A 15,780-nucleotide genomic window follows, 5' to 3' on the forward strand; every position below is an offset into this window, starting at 1 on the left:
AGGAGGTGCAGCCCGTGGGGTCACAAAGAGTCGGACGCAACTGAAGAGACTGAGCATGCATGCTTGCAGATGCGAGGACTCCTGGGCTCCGCAGAGTCTGACAAGTAACTGTAGGAGTCCTGGTAAGAAGAGCTCTTTCTGCAGAGTCCTTAGAAAGTGCTTTATTGTGGGGAACAAAGTTGTACTCCCCTCATCTCTATGGTGCTATTTCCAACTATCTCTCTGCAACCACAATCCTTTAGGTCTTACATAGGTCCTTGTATCCAGGATGGATGGAGGGAGCTGAAGCAATCAGATAACGTGGCCTAGGGCTTCCTTTGGACTACAAGGAGATCCAACCAGTCCATTCTAAAGGAGATCAATCCTGGGTGTTCATTGGAAGGACTGATGCTAAAGCTGAAACTCCAATACTTTGGCCACCTCATGCGAAGAGTTGACTCACTGGAAAAGACTGTGATGCTGGGAGCAATTGGGGGTAGGAGGAGATGGGGACAACAGAGAATGAGGTGGCTGGATGGCATCACCGACTCGATGGACATGAGTTTGAGTGAACTCCGGGAGTTGGTGATGGACAGGGAGGCCTGGCGTGCTGTGGTTCATGGGGTCGCTAAGAGTCGGACACGACTGAGCAACTGAACTGAACTGAACTGAGGGCTTCCCTGGTGGTCCAGTGGTAAAGAATCCACCTGCCAGTGCTGGGGACATGGGTTCGACCCCTGATCCTAGAAGAGCCCACATGCCGCAGAACAACTAAGCCTGTGCACCACAGCTACTAAGCCCTTTCTTCCTCGAGCTCATGCTCTGCACCAAGAGAAGCCACCGCAACAAGAAGGCCGAGCATCACAACGAAAGAGCAGCCCCGATCACTGCAACCATAGAAAGCCTGTGCACAGCAAAGACCCAGCACAGCCAGTAAGAAATAAGTCTTTACAACAAACAAAAGCAACAAAGAACATGGCCCCGGGTGGGGGGGGCAGTGATCTTCTGGGGTTGCTGTAGCACTGATGGTTACTTAGGAGGCAAATAGCTTCCCCTTGCTTTTCACAATGGAGGGTTTCGACAAGATAGCCCTCCTGGCAGCCCAAGGGGCTGCGCGTGCAGAGCGGAGGGGAAGGGAGCTGTTTCTACAACCCCTCGACTGCTAAGGGCACCCCTCCGCCAACACCCCAGCCCCAGCCGGGCCTGTCCTCCTGGTCTGTTTCCTAGAACTGAGAATGGTGCTGTGCACGGGGCTTCTCAGGCCCCAACCCCAGCCCCTTGCTTCCTTGCTCTGAGCTGCTGGGGGGCAGCGGAGTGGGGGAGAAAGGCCTTTAGAGTCGGCCAACTTCCTCCACCCTTCTCCTACTCCTTTCTGTCAAGGACCCAGCACAGAGATACAAAGTGAAAATCTACTGCTTAGCTGCTTGCGAAAGATAATTTTCTCTTTGTTTTCCTGAGGAAAAAAACAATAAGTAAGATCTTTCTAAGATAGATGTTTCAAGCCCCCTAGTGTTAAGAAATCTGTGAAGTAGCTTGAAAGAAAAAGTGGTTGTTTTGCTGGCCCTAGAGTTTTTCTTTGTCTACCATAGTGAAGAGAGAGGCTTAAAAAAAAAAAATAGCAAAACTGGCAAACTCTGAGACATTTAGAGCAAAAAGTTACCTGTGCCAAAACATGACCCTGTGAGAGTCAGGAATCTAGAGTACAAACCAATACCAGTAACCCTCGACATTATAAGCAAGCATCAGTGACTTGAGTTGATACATCAGACTCTTGGCCAGGGTTGCAGCTAAGACAACTGCTCCAAGGTATTTATCAACTACTCATGGAGAGTCGGACACGACTGAGCGACTGAACTGAACTGAACTGAACATTCAACACATTATGTGCCAGGCACTGTCTGAAGCACCTTACAAGTACCCACCCATTTAATATAATTCTGTTGGGGTAGATACTATTGTTACCATTATTGCCTTCATTTTACAGATGAGGAAACTGAGGCACAGAGAGATGGGCTAATTTGTCCAAGGTCACACTGTTAGGACAAGCTGATGTCAGACTCCAGACACCAGAATCCAACAGTCTGGTTCCATAGTCTGTTCTTGACCATCAAATTACTTGAAAGAGACACCTTAAGGAATATGCTAAATATCCATTCTCTTAAATATTCTAAGCTTTATTATTTTGAAAATGACATTGCTGCTTCTTCTTTAGAAAAGCAATATTTATCGAGCACTTGCAAGTTTGCAAAATGCTTTTTCTATTTGTGCCTCACAGCTGGCCCTGTGGTGGGTAGTACAGGATTCATTATTACCAATCTCCTGGGACAGGTAAAGAAACAGAGCCTCATAGATTACAGGACTCAAGTTCCCTGGATAAATGCTGAAACTGGGACCTTTAAGTGGGTCGTCTGTTGTCAAGCCCTCTACCCTTTCCACTGAACTGGGTTGTTAGTCTCAAATCAAGTTGCCTGTGAGTGACAGCCCAGATTTCACTAGCTCAGATTCCCATAGAAAAGCCTTCCTCAAGTCACAACCCAGAGCTCCTCCTTTGGCTTCCTGAAGGATCCATGTAAGACCCTCATGATCCTACTCTCCAAATATACTCCTGCTCTTTACAAATCAAATTAGGAAAAAATCAGACTGTACATAAGTCGCTTCTGTCCTTCACAGGGGAACCTCCTCTCAGAAACTCCTGGAGGGTGTCCTCACCCAAATGTACCCAGATATAAAAAGTCAGAAAACAGGATATCCAACCCAGCTGAGAGGAGAAGGCAATTCCCAGGGTGGGGGAAGGGTGTGTTTGGGATTGCAACTGTGCCACAGGCCTGAAGGACAGTTACTTCAGACTTGAGGGGATCAGAAGAGTCAAGGAGAGAGCTCTCCAGGAAGATGAAACTGAAAAAATACCAGATGCTTTTAAACATATTAAGAGGAGATTCAGACAATTAGGAGGAGGTGGGTTTTGAATTAGCGATGACTGAATAGAAAAATAAACCAGGGGGAAAAAAGATAAATATGAACTCCAGGGAAAATAGGCTGGCAGAAAAGGAAAGGTGATCAGTTTATTACTATGTGACTCAACTCTGATACTTTTTACACTGAACACCAATCTCATCAAAGTTACATATAACTGTATTAAGACAACTGAAGGATGGGAAAGGTTCCCATGCAATGTGGGGTGAGAAATAATTCCCATAGCAAGGAGTCAATATCATGCCTGAAGTTGAAAAGATAATTCAAAACGTGTAATATTTAGAGACACGGGACCATGCAACTCTCTTTGTTCTCCTCCTGCTTGCCATGGTGCCTGGTTGAGTAGGTACTCAATATTTACTGAGTATTTCAGTTTACACACTGAAACATTAAACAAATTTAAATATTTGGGCAGCCCAGGAGCCCTGCCTCTATCCATTTCACTCCTACCTTCTTGGCCTCACCTAGCGTCACGGAGATTCACCAGAAATCTGTGCATTACTTGGCTTCTTTTCACTGTGTCCCAGCAAGCAGTGGCTTAGAATGCCTTGTATCTCCTCATGTATTTAAGAAGGAAAAGGAGAAGATAAAAGGGGAGTGGAGATGGTCTTTTCATCATCCATGCTTGGGAAGGTGAGCTGGTAGGCCATCCCTGACATGAAGGAGCTGCTTAAACACAAATTGGATTAACAGGACAGGATTAGAGACTGCTGGAAGGTATTATATACTTATAAACTGCTCTGCCAAAGTGCCTCTTGTTTTCATTACAAGTCCACACTCCACAGAACCCGTCAAATGAAATACGGAATTGGTCAGTTACTAAAAAAAGAAATAAAATGAAACATATAAAATGAAGTGACTAAGCTTTAATAATGCCAAGAAAGTTGAATTAGGCAATAAGAGTTCAGTTTAGCAAAACCATAACTAGATCATTTGAAATTAGAGTTTTAACATGGTAAAAAGTAAACATTAAAATGGTCTCTATCTCCTCCATCAAGAGGAATAATATTCAACAAGAAATATGATTAAAAGGTGACTTCAAGAAAGGAAAAAGAATAAGAGCTACAGTAGAAGTTTCAGACTCATCTGGACATTTCAAATGAATTTAAGTCACCAGGTTTAAATGCACTAAAATCCTAAGAGACTGGAAGAATTTGCAGACGTGACTATGATATTCTGTCGGTAATCTTTGAGAAACTGCAGAGTATACAAAGGTGACAAAAGATAAAGAGAAGCCAAGGTACTAACTTTCAGAGAAAGGAGAAAAAGGTTCTGTAATATGCGCTATGTAATATGCCAACAAGTGAACTTGAGGCTGATTCCTGGCAAAAATTCAGGAGGTTCAAATCTTGGTTCTGCCATTTAATGGCACTGTGTCCCTGGACCCTGGACAAAACTTTGATATAAGGAGGAAACAAGATAATTAAAGGATTTATTATCAGCTCTTCTTACATTCTCAGTACATGGTAGCTATTACCATTTTTGTATCTCCAGCACTTCAAAGTGAAGGTGGTAACAATGAGGTAGTACTGACAGGGGTTCTTCAAGATCAAGTCTCTTCTACTTAAACTCATTTTTCTGGAGAGATGGAGGTACAGGGAGAGAGAAGGCATTGCTAGACCATGTAGATCAGAAAGGAGTCTTTATCTCGAAAAGCATTAGGTAAAAATCTCTTGTCTATTCTTGTGAAAAGACTGGATTTTAAGAGACTTAGGGGACTGAATCAGAGAAGGCAATGGCAAGCCACTCCAGTACTATTGCCTAGAAAATCCCATGGATGGAGGAGCCTGGTAGGCTGCAGTCCGTGGCGTCGCTAAGGGTCGGACACGACTGAGCGACTTCACTTTCACACATTGGAGAAGGAAATGGCAACCCACTCCAGTGTTCTTGCCTGGAGAATCCCAGGGACGGGGGAGCCTGGTGGGCTGCTGTCTATGGGGTCGCACAGAGTCGGACAGGACTGGAGTGACTTAGCAGCAGCAGGGGACTGAATAACCATATTCACAGAACTCATTCCTGAACCTGACCTCTGCATGCTTCAGTTTCCTTATACGTGTTGTGCTTAGTCACTCAGTTGTGTTCAACTCTTTGAGACCCCATGGACTGTAGTCCACCAGGCTCCTCTGATTTCCCAGGCAAGAATACTAGAGTGGGTTGCCATTCTCTTCTCCAGGGGATCTTCCCGACCCAGGGATTGAACCTGAGTCTCCTGTGTCTCCTGCATTGTAGGTAGATTCTTTACCCACTGAGCCATTAGGGAAGCCTTCCTTATCTGCATATGGAGTATAATAATAGTAACTCAATGGGCTTCCCTGGTGGCTCAGAGGTTAAAGTGTCTGCCTGGAATGAGGGAGACCCAGGTTCCATCCCTGGGTTGGGAAGATCCCCTGGAGAAGGAAATGGCAACCCACTCCAGTACTTTTGCCTGGAGAATCCCATGGAGGGAGGAGCCTGGTAGGCTACAGTCCATGGGGTCGCAAAGAGTTGGACATGACTGAGTGACTTCACTTAGCAAACCACAAATGGGATGTTACACAAATTGAAACCTTTAGAACAGTGCTTAGCATTTAGTCACCACTATATAAATGTTTGTTAAGGGACTTCCCTGGTGGTCCAGTGGTTAAGGCCCTGCACTTCCAATGCAGGGGGTACGGGTTCAATCCCTGGTCAGGAAAATAAGATTCCACATTCTGCCTAGTGTGGCCAAAAAAAAAAAAGTTTGTTAAATAAACTTGAACAGAATTTTCTAGTGGCATGCTTGCATAGCACTTGGCTCCAACCTCTTCAACATCTCTATCAGAAACTTGCCAAATTTTTGTACAGTGTGCTAGTCAAGTTCTCAGATAACATAAATGTTGGACAAGGAAATCAAAACTCAAAAAGACACTGACAGGCTGGAGTTATGAAATGAAATTTATGCGATAAAATTAAATCCTGGGTAGAAATTTAAAGGGGAAAAACGTGTTTTACAAGTACTGCCCTGGCTTGCCAGAACTCTCTGTGGGTAAGAAAAGGAAATTTGGTTGACTCCATGTGTAAAACAGTGTGTCTGGCAGTTAACACAAATTTTAGGTGCACTGAGAACTGCAGTGTTCTGACTGACTGGACATCTTCACCAAGGTAGTGGGCATAGCTTGCCCATCCTAAACTCTTCTCCCCCCACCCCTCCTTAGGTTCCTCCTAAGTAATGGCTCCAGGCATTAAGATGCGCTTCGAACACAGATTAACGGTAAGCAAACACAGAGGCAGGAATGAACCATATTTCCAACTCATCTGGGTAGCAGGAAACATCCTTGGGTGAGAATGGGAAGATAGCCTCAAGGTCTGTGAAGAAATATAATTAGAAGTTTATCATAGCACCGAATGGCTCACTGTGCCTCAGCTAAAATAAATTCCCCTCTAATCATGATTACTACAGGATTTATCTAATCTATTTCCTATAGGAAATCAAACTACTTGAGGGCATTTTATCAAACTTATTCCTTGTTATAATCCCTGTCCCTGACAAAAGAAGATGTTTGTCATCCCACGGTACAGATAAGAAATTGAGGCAAAGAAGGAGCGTGAATTGCCCTGGGTCTCAAAGAACTAGAATTACAATTTAGTATCTAATCTTAGAGTGCTATGTGAGTTTTGGAAGGGAGAATACTGGAATCATATTACATCCTTCAAGAAAAGCCCTATTTACCTTAATCTGTGGGAGAAAGAAGATTAATTGTATTTTCCTTGGTGCATGCCAAAGATGTCGGGTATGCTTTAGATTTCACATGCTTATTCTAATCCTTTACCACATACTTGTAAAGCTTTGGTTTCACCATTAGAAAGATGCTAGAAATTAACTTTAAAAAAACATAAGGCCACTATTGGTTTGCCAGAATCTCCAGGGAAAGCAATTAATCAAAAAAGTTGTATAGGACAAGCATGCTATTTCAGACCACCAAGGAAAAGAAACTATCCACATAGATAAAACTTCAGATGGTCAGCTCCTCTGCGCCTCCACCTCCACAGTCTATTCCCAGCCCAACCTCACTGTCTAGGGACTGGACAGAGGAAGGTCAAGGGAAAACATGTTTTTAATTTAAAAAGTTCCGTGTCAACATCAGTTATTATAATGATTTATGTATTTTACCCAATTATTTGAACAAATCTGTGTTCACTATAAAAGCCTAGAAAATGAAGATAAGCAAACCAAAATGAAACAAAAAGCATTCATCATGTTACCAGCCAGCAAGAACCTTTTTTATCTGTTTACAAACTGGGTGTTTTTTAAGACACATTTCTCTGATCAGGTTGTGAGAAAATCAGCTAGAAGCTGCAAGTTTGAAGTTCTGTGTGTAGCTGCCCTTTAGTTATGGAGGGAAAACAGTGACTTATCCATTGAATACTATTTGTTATTTGCACTTGTCCCGGAAGAGATAAGGTCACTCTATACTTTTTACCTGGCAATAAAAAGAAATCAATTCCTAATTTCATCTTATTGATCTGAAAAATTCATACCACAAGTCTAGGATTAACTGATTTACTTAAACCAGCAAATATCACACCTGAAACAGATTGAGAACCTAATTCTCTTTCTTTTTAAGCATGTATATCTTTATCTATGCACACACACATAATCATATATACTGAAGATCACAGTTTTAAATATATTTTGGCTGGATTCCTCCTGTCTCTTGGAGAAAAGAACCATACACATTTAGAAACCATACAAGGGCTGGTCAAATATATATTGCATGCTGATATATTGTTCTTAGTTGCTCAGTCGTGTTCGACTCTTTGCAACCTCAAAGACTGTAGCCTACCAGGCTCCTCTGTCCATGGGATTCTCCAGCCAAGAACATAGGAGCAGACTGCCATTTCCTTCTCCAGGGGATCTTCCTGACCCAGGGATCAAACCTGGGTCTTCTGCATTGCAGGCGGATTCTTTACCATCTGAGCCACCAGGGAAGCCCATGAATATATTCAGTTCAGTTCAGTCGCTCAGTCGGGTCCGACTCTTTGCGACTCCATGAATCACAACACGCCAGGCCTCCCTGTCCATCACCAACTCCCGGAGTTCACTCAAACTCATCTCCATCGAGTTGGTGATGCCATCCAGCCATCTCATTCTCTGTCGTCTCCTTCTCCTCCCGCCCCCAATCCCTCCCAGCATCAGAGTCTTTTCCAGTGAGTCAACTTGTCGCATGAGGTGGCCAAAGTATTGCAGTTTCAGCTTTAGCATCAGTCCTTCCAATGAACACCCAGGATTGATCTCCTTTAGAATGGACTGGTTGGATCTCCTCGCAGTCCAAAGGACTCTCAAGAGTCTTCTCCAGCACCACAGTTCAAAAGCATCAATTCTTCAGCGATCAGCTTTCTTCACAGTCCAACTCTCACATCCATACATGACCACTGGAAAAACCATAGCCTTGACTAGACGGACCTTTGTTGGCAAAGTAATGTCTCTGCTTTTTAATATACTATCTAGGTTGGTCATAACTTTCCTTCCAAGTAATCAGCAAACAGTGAATATGGTAGACTCTTTCCAAATAGTGAGCAATGCTACCGAATTCAATGCATTTCTTTTTTCCACTGTAAGGAAAAATCATGCCGTTACCTTTTTGTTCACAGCTACACCATCCTCACAGTCGAGCACCGCACAGTCTACATTCAGGGAGGGAATCTTGTTTATCTTCTTTTCATCATTGCCAGGTACATAGAGGACAGCCCTCCGGGGGATGTACTTGTGGCTGGGTGAGGAACTGCACCCAAGCCTGGACACGGCTGCCAGAGATGCTTTCCTGAGGGAGACATATTGGAGTTAGTCCAGAATAGAATTTACTTACAGACTTTTGAAAGACTTATTTAAATGCAAAATTAAAACAGAAAACATGGATAATTTTTTAGAATTACCGTAGAACATAATCACATATAACGACTAGGAAAATAATAATAGAAATAACCAAGAAACAATGTCATTTTGGCTGAGGTCTAAAAAATACATAACACAGTTTACTGACACAATCTTCTGAGAAAAGAAGGAGGGTGTACCTATCTCTTGTTGGAAAAACACTTCCAGCATTAATATACTGTCCGGGTAGTATCCTTGGAGAAAAAGTAAGCAAATTTATATCCAAAAGCTCGCAAACAGCAAAACTACCTACACTTATACGAAAGTAAAAAGTAGAAAATAAACAATCTAGGGACTTCCCTGGTAGTCCAGTGGCTAAGACTCCACAGTCCCAATGCAGGGGGACTGGGTTCCATCCCTTGCCAGGGAACTAGATCCCACATGCCACAACTAGAATAATCCCATAGCCCATAACAGAGATTGAAAATCCCAAGAGCGGCAAGTAAGACCTGGAGCTGCCAAAATAAATAAATATTTTTAAAAAGGAAAAAGAAAGTAAACTATACATGTAAGCAAAATCTATGGCTCTCTCCCTGCTAGAGAATCTAAGTAGACAAGTGATTTGTGTTCAATTTTAACAACAAACAAAGAGGAATAGCTACTTCTTAAGTCAGTAGAAAGATAGAATAAGAAAAGACCATCCCTGCAGATGCTGATTGCAGCCAGGAAATTAAAAGGCACTTGCCTGGAGAATCCCACGGACAGAGGAGCCTGGTAGGCTACAGTCCATGGGGTTGCAAAGAGTCAGACACGACTGAGCGACTTCACTTCACTCCTTGGAAGGAAAGTTGTAACCAACCTAGATAGCATATTAAAAAGCAGAGACATTACATTGCCAACAAAGGTCCTTCTAGTCAAGGCTATGGTTTTTCCAGTGGTCATGTATGGATGTGAGAGTTGGACTGTGAAGAAAGCTGAGTGCCAAAGAATTGATGCTTTTGAACTGTGGTGTTGGAGAAGACTCTTGAGAGTCCCTTGGACTGCAAGGAGATCCAACCAGTCCATTCTAAAGGAGATCAGTCCTGGGTGTTCATTGGAAGGACTGATGCTAAAGCTGAAACTCCAATACTTTGGCCACCTCATGCGAAGAGTTGACTCACTGGAAAAGACTGAATCTGGGAGGGATTGGGGACGGGAAAAGAAGGGGACGACAGAGAATGAGATGGCTGGATGGCATCACCGACTCGATGGACATGAGTTTGAGTGAACTCCGGGAGTTGGTGATGGACAGGGAGGCCTGGCGTGCTGTGATTCATGGGGTCGCAAAGAGTCGGTCACGACTGAGCGACTGAAATGAACTGAACTGAACTGAACTGATGATCACTGAAACATTGTTTTCCTCTTATCCCTGCTCAAACACTGTCAACAGCTCCCGATTACCTATAGGATTCAGCTCAGTCTCAGCTGACAGCCCTTTTCTGAATTTATATCCCAGGCTGCAACTGCCTACCCTAGGACAATTAGGTTATGACTATCTCCACAACATGCTGTATCATTTCCATTGTACCTGGGTTTCTGCTGGAAGTTTATTTGAAACTTATGGATCCTTCTGGCTTAGCTCAGGGTCCACCTGACTGCAGAGCCTTTTCTGACCATTCATTTTGAAATTCTTGCAAGTTCAAAAACAGCGTTTATCATTGGCAACCAAACCAGAATCAGCAAAGGACTGGCTCTGTCATCATGGCTGAAGTTAGTCAAGAAGCATGTGCCTTCTGGAAAGCCAATGGATGCTTTCCAAACATCAAACCAAGAGATACAAACCAAGAGACTTGAAAAAGGTTCCTGCTTCTGATCCAGTAATTTCAAGTAACTCAACCCAATTCCTTCTGGGAATTGCTGTATGTTAAATTCTTGTGTCCCCCACTCCAGAATTCACATGTTGAAACATAATCCCCAATATGTTGGAAGGGGGGCATTTGCGAGGCGATTAGTTATGAAGGACAGAACATAGAGGAGATTAGTGCCCTTATAAAAGAGACACCAGAAAGCTCCCTAGCCCATTCTGCCATGGAAAGACATAGTGAAAAGACTGCCATCTACGAACCAGGAAGTGCATTCTTGTCAGACACTGACTCTTCCAGAGCATTGAACTTGGACTCCCCAGCCTCTAGAACTGGGAGAAATAAATTTCTATTGCTTATAAGCCACCCAGTCTATGGCGACTTGTTATAGCAGCCCAAATGTATTAAGACAGAAATTTATTTTTTTTTAATGATCAGAAATAAAACTAGATATATATAATATTAAGAACTGAAAACAACATTTAGGTCCATCAGCAGGATAAATTATAATACCTACATCCAATGACATATTATGCCATCATTAAAAATTGTGTTATCTGACACCCATCACCCCTGGGTGGTACTGGTCAGCACAGCCCCGCGTCAGGAATCTGGTTGGACACCAGAAACCCTCAGTGAGATCACAAGCTTGCTGATGGAAGGGCATTCTTAGGTCTTCCCACCCTTGCTTAGCACAGGGCCTTGCTTACAAGAGGCACACAATTCCTGTTACCTCATTACCCACCCCGGAGAAGGCAACGGCACCCCACTCCAGTACTCTTGCCTGTAAAATCCCATAGATGGAGGAGGCTGGTGGGCTGCAGTCCATGGGGTTGCTAAGAGTCAGACACAACTAAGCGACTTCACTTTCACTTTTCACTTTCATGCATTGGAGAAGGAAATGGCAACCCACTCCAGTGTTCTTGCCTGGAGAATCCCAGGGACGGGGGAGCCTGGTGGGCTGCCGTCTAGGGGGTCGCACAGAGTCAGACATAACAGAAGCGACTTAGCAGCAGCAGCAGCATTACCCACCCAAAGCCAGCTCTTCAGGAAGTGGGACTGATCTGTGACCATACTGTCCTTACTCTTCTTGGGCAAGAGTCAAGCTTAAGTGTTGATTACAGGTAGAAGGCCAGTTTTTACTCCCTCTCTCCTTTGCCATTCTGGAAGCTTTAACCCAAGCCATGGACTGTTGCTTCTGCTCCTCTGCTTACTCCTTTTTATAAATACAGCGGACGTCCTCATTTGGGACCTTCTTCACCTTTACTCAGAAGGCCATGGAAGCGCCTTATTTACCCTCCCTGCATCTACTTTGTTCTTCTGTTCATACATTCAGTGAGCACTCAGCAAGCACACACTGGGTGACCTGCATCAGGTCTCCGCTAGCACCCCTGGCAGGTTCCTTTGTGCAAATTAGAAGAAGGTGCTCCCTGGAGCCTGCCAGCAGGTGGAAGGGCCAAGAGGTGCCTCCTGCTCCTGAGGTGGCAGCTTTGATGCATAGAGATGAGCTGAAACTCAGCCCCACGCGTGGCCTCAGTTTGGTAGGCACCTTGATCAGGGCACACCCTGCCCAACCGCACAGGGCGGTCGTGACCCACACTGTGCTGGGCACTGCTGGGAGATGGCACAGAAGATGCAGGTCAAGTTCAGGAGGTCCAGGGAGGAACACCCAGAAGATGGACGGCAAGCAGCTCTGGAAGACTAAAGGCCCGTACAGAATGAAGCTTCAGGGAGAAGGATCGGAGGTGATTAAGACTGTTTGGAATAACGAGGAGGAGAGAGGTGTAGGGGGCACGGTTCAGACTTTGGGTTATGTCGCAGACTCTGAGGTCCCAGCGGGGGCTGTCGCTGGGCAGGTGTGGCAGGAACCTGTCTGTGGTGGCTTCCCCAAGCCTCCCTCCTCCTGTCCTTCTGGCATAGCCTCTCCTTCCCCCACCTCCGGCTGTTTCAAAATCTGTCCCTGACTTCAGTTGTATTCAGCACAGACTACTGCGTATGAACACAATTGTGGTGGGCGCAAGATCCAGCTTATTTTATTTTATCTTACATATTTGAAATTAGGGCCTCTTGATAGTCAACATGTAAATGTATTCAAACAATATGCAAACCAAGGGCATAAGATGAGTGGGAGAAAATCTGGCGGCCTTATGGTGAGTTCTCTCTACAGAGGGACCTTATTTTAGATAAGACATCCCTTGGTAGGTTCAGAGGCTCTTCTGGATGGAGGCGACTCCCTCCTGGTCTTGTTTGGGTCTTCTCCCTTTTCCTCCTCCAGCAGATACCATTTATTAACCATGTATATCACAGGAGGCATAAGCTAGGCCCCAGTGCTGCTGGGGTTATCCACCTAGGATTCAACATAACCATCACCTGGGGAGCTTGTAAAATTTGTCAAATCCTGGACCCCATCCAGAGCGATCAAATCAAATTCACTGGTAACATTCCCAGGTTTAGAATATGTATCTTTTCTTAAAAGTTCCCTAAGCTGAGCGTCAAAGAATTGATGCTTTTGAACTGTGGTGTTGGAGAAGACTCTTGAGAGTCCCTTGGACTGCAAGGAGATCCAACCAGTCCATCCTAAAGGACATCAGTCCTGGGTATTCACTGGAAGGATTAAGGCTAAAGCTGAAACTCCAATACATTGGCCACCTCATGTGAAGAGTTGACTCACTGGAAAAGACTATGATGCTGGGAGGGATTGGGGGCGGGAGGAGAAGGGGATGACAGAGAATGAGATGGCTGGATGGCATCACCGACTCGATGGAGATGAGTTTGAGTGAACTCCGGGAGTTGGTGATGGACAGGGAGGCCTGGCGTGCTGTGATTCATGGGGTCGCAAAGAGTCAGACACGACTGAGCTACTGAACTGACTAAGGTTCTTGCAACTGAAGTGAAGTGTTGCTACAGACCAGCACCACTGGCCTCTTATCTCTTCTCCCATAGATAAGAGACTCTTCCATCTTTCCTGGAAGCATGTACCATCACCATGTACGAATCTGTTAGAAATGCAGAGTCTAGGGCCCCCACCCCAGCCCCAGTGAATCAGAAGCTGCATATGAACCAATCTCCAAGGGACGTTTATCTCATGAGAGTTTGAGAATGCTGTTTGAGGTTGACTTAAACTCAGGGGCATTGTAGAATCACTGGGGCGCTTTCAAATACGGTGACGCTAAAGCGGTCACAGAAAGTTTGAAGTCATAGGTCTCGAGTCAGATTGGGCCTCTGGAACTTCTAGAAGCCTTGTGAGTGATTCAGTGTACAGCCAAGCTGGAGGACCATGGCCCTAGATGATCCCAATGTGTAGTCATTGCCCTAATGCAGGAAATCTTGCTCCAATAAGACTTCTCTTAAGTGACTCCTGTGCTACCATTGTATACAAGTGAATTGTGTGCATGCCTGCTCAGTCGTGTCTGACTCTTGGCAGCTCCACGGACTGTAGCCCACCAGTCTTCTCTGTCCATGGGATTTCCCAGACAAGAATACTGGAGTGGGTTGCCATTTCCTCCTCCAGGGGATTTTCCCGAGCCAGGCATCCAACCCGTGTCTCTCTCCTGCACTGGCAGGTGGATTCTTTACCACTGAGCCACCTGGGAAGTCCACATATACAAGTAGATGCTGTGAAAGTAATAAAGTCATAACTGAAAATGAAGCAAACTTGAAAAAAAAACCACTCATGTTTAAAGAAAAGTCTTTCTGATAAAAACAAAAATGATAGTATTTGAAATAGCAGCAATTATCAACTAAACTAATGTCCATTTGAGGCTCTGCAGCTTGGTATGTGACCTCTCACCCAAGTTAGTGGTTTCTTTACTTAGCAGACTGCTAGCACAGAGGTCTCTACTTTGGCTGTACATCACAAACCGGGGAACTTAGAAAACCCCAGGCCACACTCCAACCCAATTAAATCAGAGCCTTGTGGTGAATCCCAGGCGTCAGGTTTTTTTAAGCTTCCAGGGAGATTTCAAGGTGCAGCCAAGGATGAAAACCTCTGCATCACGGTTTCAGACTACCACCAAAGTGTCTTATTGATCCTAGAAAGAATCGGGGGTCATTGGACTTTGAAAGTGGCCAGCATGTAATCCTACCCACCCTTAAGCTTCTGGCCAGACTCCACTCCTCTCTTCTGGCCCAGGTAGCTGAGAGTCTGGAGGGCCTGGATGGGGTCTCCACCAAACTAACAGCAAACACAGATAGAGAAGCAGCTCGCCAGAGCCCAGGCAAACATCCAGATCTGGGGCTTGGTTGAGTGGGCAGCGTGGGACGGTGGGTGGAGGCCTGGGCTGAGCTCTCTTCACAAGCAGCAGAGCTCTCTGAAGCCAAGGCCAGGCGGAACATGCTGATCAGAGTCCGGGACCCTAAGTGAGGACTCCACGTCTTAGCCTTGACTTTGACACGGGGCTCAGAGAGGCTCTTGCCTCACCCGTGGACGACCCTCAGCCAGCAGCGTAGGCTGGAGGGCTCAGGTGGAAGCGGGGAGGCCAAGGGACTTCCAAGTAGTCCCCCTTGTCCCACAGACGGCGTCACTTCACAAACAAAAATGTTCCTGGCCTAATACTTCTTTTGGATTATCTCAATGGCAGTCCAGACTTAACCAAGTGCAGAAAAGAACTTGATTCAGGACTTTTCATAATGTCACTCAAATTCAAAGCTGAGTTAAAGAGCAATTGGGACTACAATGATGATTTAGGCAGCACAATTAATTCTAAATTATTTAAATAGATAACACCATGATGGTTAATCTTATGTGTCAACTTGACCAGGCCACCGGGTGCCCAGATGTTTGGTGAAACGTTATTCTGGCTGTGTCTTGCAGATATATGTGGATGAGATTAACATGTGAGTTAGGAGGCTGAGTAAAGCAGACGGCATTTCCTAGTGTGGGTGGGCCTCATCCAAACAGTTGGAGGTACTGAATAAGCCAGCGGTGCATACAAGCCAAGTTGACTTACTCCCCCAGTTAAAAGAAAGTTCTCCTGCCTGAAAGCTGCGACATGAGGTCTTTTTTCCCCCTGATACTTCCGACTTGAACTGAAACATTGGTTCTTCCTGGTTCTCAAGTTTGCCAGCTTCAGACGGGAACTTATGCCAAAGGCTCTCCTGGGTCCCCAGCTTTCTGACTGCCGCTCTTGGGACTCATCAGCCTCCATAATCATGTCT

General features: G+C 45.0%; 1 protein-coding gene across 6 annotated transcripts in view; it reads right to left on the bottom strand.

Annotated features, from left to right (window-relative positions):
- The window catches only part of CLYBL (citramalyl-CoA lyase), a 238,183-nt gene that overhangs the window by 108,247 nt on the left and 114,156 nt on the right, over positions 1-15,780 (bottom strand). For all 6 annotated transcript variants that reach the window (XR_016038854.1, XM_088842634.1, XM_088842633.1 and 3 more), the window contains exon 2: positions 8,549-8,732. Coding sequence is in view for 5 of the 6 variants with exons in the window: in XM_088842634.1 (XP_088698760.1) it covers positions 8,549-8,732 (184 nt within the window). In the remaining variant the exon portion in view is untranslated. The remainder of the gene's footprint in view (positions 1-8,548; positions 8,733-15,780) is intronic.

The sequence above is a fragment of the Moschus berezovskii genome, chromosome 13, assembly GCF_049115385.1.
Source record: "Moschus berezovskii isolate FMDL1 chromosome 13, NW_MosBer_1.0, whole genome shotgun sequence".
Taxonomy (NCBI): Eukaryota; Metazoa; Chordata; class Mammalia; order Artiodactyla; family Moschidae; genus Moschus; species Moschus berezovskii.